General features: G+C 52.5%; 1 protein-coding gene across 2 annotated transcripts in view; it reads right to left on the bottom strand.

Annotated features, from left to right (window-relative positions):
• LOC109524012 (paired box protein Pax-2a-like) overlaps positions 1-8025 on the bottom strand; it is a 20375-nt gene that overhangs the window by 9415 nt on the left and 2935 nt on the right. For both annotated transcript variants that reach the window (XM_019883579.1, XM_019883580.1), the window contains exons 4-7: positions 6402-6481; positions 6137-6256; positions 2665-2840; positions 175-289 (exon numbers count right to left, since the gene is read on the bottom strand). In XM_019883579.1, the coding sequence (XP_019739138.1) occupies positions 175-289; positions 2665-2840; positions 6137-6256; positions 6402-6481 (491 nt within the window). The remainder of the gene's footprint in view (positions 1-174; positions 290-2664; positions 2841-6136; positions 6257-6401; positions 6482-8025) is intronic.

The raw sequence follows: 8025 nt of genomic DNA, 5'->3' as shown, positions 1-8025 counted from the left end.
TCGGGGGCTGAAAATGCGTTGAAAGCAGCGGTCCCCAAACTTTTTCCTGTGAGGGCCGCATAAGCTTTGCTTCGGGGGGGGGGGGGGGGGGGGGGGGGTGTGGCCTTCCCCCTTGACTTATTTGTTTGGCTTTGGAATGTTGACGCGTTGCCATACGGCGAGGCTCGATCTTACCTACGGGGAAGCTTTGCGACACGCTGGGGCCCAGCTCCGGGTTGGCGTTGGCCGACAAACTGGGCTTGACTTCGTCCAGGCTGGAATTGAGGCCGGGCAGCGCGTACTCATTAGCCTGAGGGAGCGCACAACGGAGGGGTTACGCAACCAGACAATACCTCCATGCCCGATTGAGGCCGCCGCGCAAGCGTATCGCCACTGGATTTGCGTCTCGGCCCGCTCTTCATCTCGAGGATCCGCTTCGGTGCGCGCGTGCCGCGTGGGGACCCCCCGCCCGTCTTTAAAAATATTCGACTGCCCTCCCGATGAGCCGCATTTTGAATGCTTTGGTCATGCGTTTCAAGGGGGACTTTGCACAACCCGTTTGTTGTGAGGCGGCAACTGAGTTTTTCGGCAAAAAAAAATAAAAAGTTCAAGGGGAAGTCAAAACTTGACAATAATCATGTCCTTGCGGAGTAGGAAGTCGGCAGAGAATGCCGGCCGTTTGCATCCCTATCGAGGGGGGGCACCGTTTCGCAATCATGGCTCGGCTCGTTTCTGGGTTTGCCCACTGAGGGCCACGTCGGAGGTTATGCTTTCCTTCTGAACCCGAATAAATGAAGAACTTGATATGAGACAAAGTTAGGTGGTGCAATTGCAGCACCCAAAAAATAATGCACATTTCAGAATTGGACGGAAATGCCCCACCCAGCGAAAAAGTCCAAGCAAAGCAACCTAGAGAGGAAGCCACGGCTGAGATTCGCTCTTACGTCCGTTGAATGAGTCCAAAGTTTACGAGACGCTTTTGTCGGTAGACTGATTGTTTGTTTGTTTTTGTTTTTTTTGGGGGTGTAACTTGATGTTTGGTTTTGCTCTGTGCTTTCATTTTCGAGGACAAGGAGGCGGTGAATTTCGAGAGGAAAAAAAAAAATGTTGGACCATATTCGGGCCCCACTGAAAATGAGTATTTGTTACCATGTGATCAGAAGAAAGTTATGTTTTTTGACGCACTATTTTTCGAGTCAAATTAAATTATGAAAGGTTAAAAAAAATTTCAGCCCAATATTTAAAAGATGTGTCTCTTCATTGCTTTCACATTGTTACTCAGTTTTCCATCAAGATCCTAAATCCAGCACAAAAGAATTACTTTGTTCTTCTTTTTTGCGGCGATAGCAGCTGCTGGCGTGTTTTTTTTTTTGTTTTGTTTTTTTTTCCTCCCTCTTTAATGAGATGAGACTTCCGGAGTGGGACAAAGCTTGTCCGAGGCCCGGTTGTGTCTCTGTGGGCCCCGATCCCATGAGGGGGGTCGACGCCCGTGACCCCACCCTTGTCTGCTCCTATCGCCGCTAAACTCAAACTGTTGGCTGGCACAAGGTGGGATGTTTGGCTCTCTCGGGCAGACGTTTTCTCATGCAGATGGGGGGCCGCGGCGTGAAAAGGGGACGACCACATGGCAGGCAGAAGTGTGGGAGGGCGCCGTCGTCACAATGGCTTTTTAATGCGTCACTACAGCGCCCAGACACTTGGCTAATAGGGCCGCGTTTTGCACGGGGAGGAGGGGGGGTCGGAGGAGGCCCCCGTGAGAGGGGAAGTGCTCTGATTAATATTGCGTTAAATTAAAACGGATTTTTCTGAACGGTTCCTTTTTTTTTTTTTTTTTTTTTTGAAGTCCAACCAGCGTCCCCCCCTCCGTCCCTTCGCGCCGAGCCTTTTAATCCTCCCCCTGACGCTCTTTGTGATTGTGAGTCATTTCCAATTGGTTTTGGTATTGATCTTCCAGTAGAAATCAGTTTTGTAATTAGCTGCAAATTAGGCCCTCTTCTGGAGGTGAGGCCTGTCCCACTGATTTATCGCCTGCCTAATTCGGCCCGATTGGAGAGAAATGAAAATGCACTCAATTAGGCCGCCGCTTTTTATGGCGCCGACGTGGAGTTTGAACACGGATCGGGTTGATGCCGTCCGTGCCTTTGGTCCGTGACAACCTTACTTTTGGAAATTTGGATTAGATTTTTTCCTTGTCCGATTCCGGCTTTATTCCCGTCACTACTTTCATTTTTTTTGTATTCTCGCAACCTTGTTTCTCGACGAGACAGTTGGCCCATTTTTGTTTTAAAATGGCAACTTCTATGACTTTCTATTTTTCTGAGTAGCCCGAATACTTTTGGGTAGGACATTAATGTCACCGTAAATCAGAAGAAAACGCTTGGCTTGCCGATCATCCGCTCAGCAAATGAATCGTGAAGGAATAAGCCAGTGCCCGGTCGCCCTTTTGCCGCGTCATCATTCGAAATTTCCCGCGTGACGCGTCGCCGGCACATGAAGGCAAGACGTTGCCGTTGACGTGCCGTTAGTCTCGGTTCAAGACGATGCGAGGAATGCGTTTTTCGTGTCAAAATCAATACCGCGCGGGAGTTTTCCCGGCGGGAATCCTCCGCCGCATTTCCTCGTCTCGGCCGGCTTGAATTAGCATTAGTGCAGACGTGCGAACAAAGAGGAAACGGCTCCACTAACCTGTTCCGGTTTGACGTGCTCCGACGTAGGGAAGACGTCCGGGTACGGGGGGCGTTCAAAGACGCGGTCCAGCGCTTCCAGCTGCTGCTGGGTGAAGGCGTCGGCCCTCAGGTGTTTCCGTAAACTCTCCACACTACCCTGAGAATCACTGTTTGGGCCAGAACCATCTGAGCCATCTACAAGGAGAGAGAGCCACAGTCGACACGCTTGCCCCGCGAACACAAGCGCCTCGCCCGCCGCGTTTGTCAAAACCGTCCTTTCCGCAAGCGTGTTTGTTGAGTCGACTCATCGCAGGTTGAGAGAACGGTCGTATGGCCTCCGAACCGAACCCCGCCCCCCGCGCCGCCCCGCCGGATCGGATAACCTCCCTCGGCGTGCAGACGCCTCTCTGCAGGTACGCCACCTGACCGTCGTGACCCACGGCGGGAGCTTCCGAGCTGAGTGCTGCGTCCTGCCCAAAGTTTGCCCCCCCAGCCCCGGAAAAAAAAAAACGCGCAAACAACGAGAGTAGCTCCTTTCCTCACAATTTCCGACTAAAAGTGTTGACACAATCAAATGGGAGTCGTCACGCTTGAAGGTCGCAACCCCTGCCCTCAGATGAAGGCTTTGATCCTTGTTTAAATAACATGTCAACACGCATATGCTCGCCTACCCCTGATATATTGTTGTCCTTTCCCCAAAAGGAAAATCCAATCAAAACTCATTTGAATCAGATTAGAACCCCCCCCCCCCGAACCCCCACCCCTCCTAATTGAATCCTTTGTTTGTTCTGCATCGATAGTCATTTGGAAGGGATGAGTAAGAGATGAATCGTCTGCTCCGACATTTTTCATGAGCCAAAATTTGCCTTTTTGGCAGGCAGCTTCTCTCTCATACTGGACGCTCAGATAAGTACGCTAACGAGCTAACTGCGCAAATGCAGGCCGGCGGCGGCAGGCGAAGTCAACTTTGCGTGTGGTTCTGCGCTTTTAGAAACCCTTTGAGCGAGTATGGAGGATTCAAAGCCAGCTGTTACTCCCGTCGCTGAGCGTCGACTCGTCGAGACCGAGCAAGCAAGTCAAGTTTGCATTTATCTTAGACGACTGGAGGCAAGATACTCGAACCGGCCCGCGGCACGGATGCCGAGCCGCCGTTCGGCCCGCCCCAAAGTGAAATGGATCGTTTTGATTTGCGGTCTTCCCCACGAGGCTTCGGCAAGACAATCGTTTGGTGAAAGGTGAAAACGGGCCACGGATTCGGGCATGGCGGTGCCACCCGCCGCTTTGGCGTGCCCGTGAGGGGCGACAGACGCTCAGACTTTTGGGCGCTCGCGTGGTACGATGGTACCAAGCAGCTCCTCGGTCACGATTGGAGCCTTACTCGGCAGAGCGCCACAGGAGCAAATACTCGGTTGCCTTTGACGCTCGTCCCCGTGTGTGTGTGTGTGTGTTTTTCCCTCCCTCCTCGGTGCTTGATAATGACTTTCGCCATAATCATCACGCGGCTTACCGCGTTAAATGAGGCCTCGCTGCGAGGAAATGCGGTGGCGGCATTTACTGACTGTGGACTACAGCCTAGCGAGCGGTGCACAAATATGTACGAACTGCAAACGAGGCCACGCAGAGACATTAGCCGAGAGCGGCGGCGCTTGATGAAAATTTGCTTCAACGCGCCATTCGTTCAGTGCCGCTGATTGTGACTGATCAGCGGCGGCAAAAAAAATGATGACTCGTATCGGGATGATTGAGTGGTTTGACACCGAAATGCAACAAAAATTTGCCATCTTTCGGTTTTGGGTGTGGGGGAGGGGGGGTGTCCTACAAAAAGTAGCGCGATGTATGTTGTTGGACGACTAAAAACAATGGCGCCGGCTTCCTCTCTCTGCCCTCTAATAGGCTTGTGCCCTTCAGTCGCCATCGGCGTGAAAACGCGCACCTTCCATCATCGGAGACGTTGCGCTGAATATGAGGGCCGCCGCGAATGAACTCCGGAAAGCAGCGGCCGTTCGCACGACGCCCTCGCCACCGCATCTCGTTGCCTTGATGATGTCATTTGCCGTGCCCACGTCACGCTGGCTTTGATATCTCTGCCAGGAAATCGACCTCTGACGGCTCATTAGTCATCCCCGCCTCACCCGCGCACACATCAAAATATCAATTCCTCCCTCTGCATGCCAGAAAACAAAGACGACGCGACGTCAACGCGCGCTCGCTCTGGAAAGGAGGCATTTTGCGCCATTCCAAAACACACCTCGCATCTCTTTAGCCGTTCTCATCAGCCGCTGGCGCGTGTAGCAGCACTAAGGAAGCCTCTTGCTTACGGAAGCGATCGTCTATTCAAGGCCGCCGGGCCTTCTTGCAGCCATTGAAGGCACTTTTGTTTCAGGAGGAGGAAGAAGGGGGGTGAGGGGGGAGGGACCCCAGAGCTGTCGCGGATTTCTTGACTGACCTGGGTGGTCGGCTACATCATCTTGACACGTAATTATCTAAAGCCCTTTAATCACTTCCATAAAGATTAATTGCGGCAGACAAGAGCGGAGGTCGCGCCTTCAAATCAAAAAGACTCCCCGGCGGATTGACACGGCGGCGTGGCCGAGTTCAGGTGTTTTATGAAGGGTCATCGCCTGCAACGCTGGTGCCTTTTCCAGCTGGAGTTGCAACTTCAGCACAGCGCGGAAAGAATGATGCTCACTTTTTTGAGAGGGGGGTGGGGGGGGGGCACGAACCAGTTCTGCGCCGTTGGGAATCGCTCAGCGGGAGGAGTCCCTGAAATATAGACCAATGTAGGTGGACTCGGTGGACACTCGAAGGCTTCTTAGGACCGAGGCTTCGCATGACCCAGCCGCAAATTGGAATCTTTCAGCTTTCTTTTGGTCTGAGGAACGGATTGCGCTCGGATCGATTGGCGCCCCTCAAATCTCCACCGGGATAACCGCTTGCCCACCGGACCCTTTTGGGGCCAATGGATCAGAATCAAGCAGAGTCCTCAAAACACCACCAAAGTGTAAATCTTGCAGGGGATAAGAACCGCTTGCTCGCAGAAGGTTTTCCAAGCCGTGCATCAAGACCGAGCTGGAAATGTCAAGGCCACAAAAAGCAGAAGCGTCGGGGATTCCACCCCAGTCACAAGCCAAGGGATCTCGGAATGTCCAACGCCTCGCCGCCAGACATCGCATCGCGGGCGGAGTCCTCTCTCAAAACTCGCCCTACCCGATGCTCCCCCACGGGAAGAATGCGCTCGACCTCGAGGTGGCCGAACGGCGCGAGACCGAGATGGCCATGTCAAGGGATCAAAAGCAGAACCTCTGAGGACGCCGCGCCAGCGACACCCTCCGGGTGCAAAAGGGAGAAAAATGCCCGACATCTTGCCGTCGGCTTACAGGAGGAGATACTTAGCTGACGGCCAAACCAAGTTGTGAAAATGTCAGACGCCCCCACTGGTGAGCCTTGACAGCGTTTTTTTTTAATTTACTTTTTTAGTAAACATAGCCTACCTTCATCTCTTTTCCTCTTTTCACCGTTGGATCGCGGAATACCCAGAATGCCGTTAATGGAGTAGGACCCCGCGGGGTCGTTGGAGGCGCTGGTTACTGGTGGAGACGCTGTGTTTGGCACTGAGAGGGAATGGGGGGGAGGAGAAAAAAAACAACAAAAAACCTCATCAAGACCCGCTGCGAGTCCATTTCGAGCTCCCGCTGATGCCGCTGATGAAAACGGTCACGGTCGCGGCCGTGCTGCCGCAGGAGCCGCGCTACCTACCGATGGTATGGCCTGCCGTCGACAGGGACGTCCCGTCGGGCGACGGATGGAAGGGCTGCTGCACTTTTGTTCGGATGATCCTGCAAAAGGAAGTCGCGGCACATTTGACCCCCCGCTGAAAACGTCAGAATGTGGAACGAGCGACTTGCGTCCGTCCGTTTTCTATCTCGCCGGTCCTCGGGGACGAGGCCTTTTCCCTGACTTTGGAGGAAGCGTCGGCGGCATGACTGCGTCAGTGTGGAAACCGAGAGCGGGGGGGATTGAGCACTCAACGCCACCGTGTTGCGTTGAACGCACATCCATGACACCAGACGCCGTCACCTCGTTCGCCGATCTGGCAGAAACTTTGCGCTCGCCAACCCGGACCGTCTGAGCCTCCGCCCTCCGCAGGACGAGCATCCCCCTCCAGCGCCGCCACCGCCACCCCTACCTCCCAGCACGCCGATGCGGGTGAGGCCTCATCGATCGGCAAAGTCCGGGACGAGGCCGAACGGGCAAAGAGATGCAAATGCGGAGCTATAAATTACATGTGACAGGAAAGCAATAGTTGCTGATTGGCCCCTTCTCCTGCACGAGCTGCCCTTAGATTTGTTCCGTCTGAGTGGCAGCCCTGGCGAGAAGGTGGCCCGTCACCGGCATTTGGAAACGCTCAAACTACTGAGCGCTTCTTCTTTTCTCTTTGCTTTGCTTTCTTGTGGCCTCCAACACAACTTTAGACACCGAATTTTTTGCTGAACGCATCGTTTGGATCATTTCAGACAGGCAGACCTCATATGATGTACTATTATTGCTATATAACATATATATATATTTTCTGGGTGGAAAAAAAATTGTTCTTTCTTGCTCTATCGATTCTCAATCATCCAAGCCACAGGAAGTTGCAAGAATTGTAGGGACGCAAGTGCACTCTCTTTGTTTGTCGAGTGCGTGGCGATGGTTCGGTTTTCTGGCAACCGTCCAAAATGGCATCTGCAATTTCGCTATTAGGCTCGCGCTCTGTTTTTATTCCAACGACATGAAACGGTGACCCGGCGATACCTCCAAATGAATTCCACCGTTGGAGCCGGCCACCCCGATAAGAGCTGAAAGCCGCGGATGGAATGAAAACTCTTCTCGATTCAATTTCCCACCTAAACATAAAGAGACCCCAACTCGACGCCTTTAATTGGAATTGAAAAAGGAGAGTAAAGAATCTTTTTATTCGTCTTTTCTTTCATGCCATTAATACATACATTTTTCATTTATCGCACGTGCACGTGTCTGTCGCCTTTTTAAGTGAGCACGGAGCATGAAATGAATTTTCTTCTGCCCTTTCTTATTTAAAAGACCTGCTTGTGTGCGCGCGTGCGTGTGCACGCGCGTGCGCACTCGCCCATCAGCTCATTAAAATGTAATGCCTCTATGGAACAGTGCGTCTTCAGCAAAGTTCATCACTAGGGATGTGTGTGTGTGTGTGTGTGTGTGTGTGTGTGTGTGTGTGTGTGTGTGTGTGTGCGTGTGTGTGTGTGTGTGCGTGTGTGTGTGTGTCAGGAAAATACATCAGTTTGCGAGACTTGCACATATTCCTCCTTATTTACATGGGGACAATTGTATGTTGCACATTAGATTGATGTAAAATAGTCAT

Source organism: Hippocampus comes, unplaced genomic scaffold, assembly GCF_001891065.2.
Source record: "Hippocampus comes isolate QL1 unplaced genomic scaffold, H_comes_QL1_v1.1 scaffold367, whole genome shotgun sequence".
NCBI classification, from domain to species: domain Eukaryota; kingdom Metazoa; phylum Chordata; class Actinopteri; order Syngnathiformes; family Syngnathidae; genus Hippocampus; species Hippocampus comes.
The sequence above is the reverse complement of the archived record's forward strand: the minus strand, read 5'-3'. Positions and strand labels throughout refer to the sequence as shown.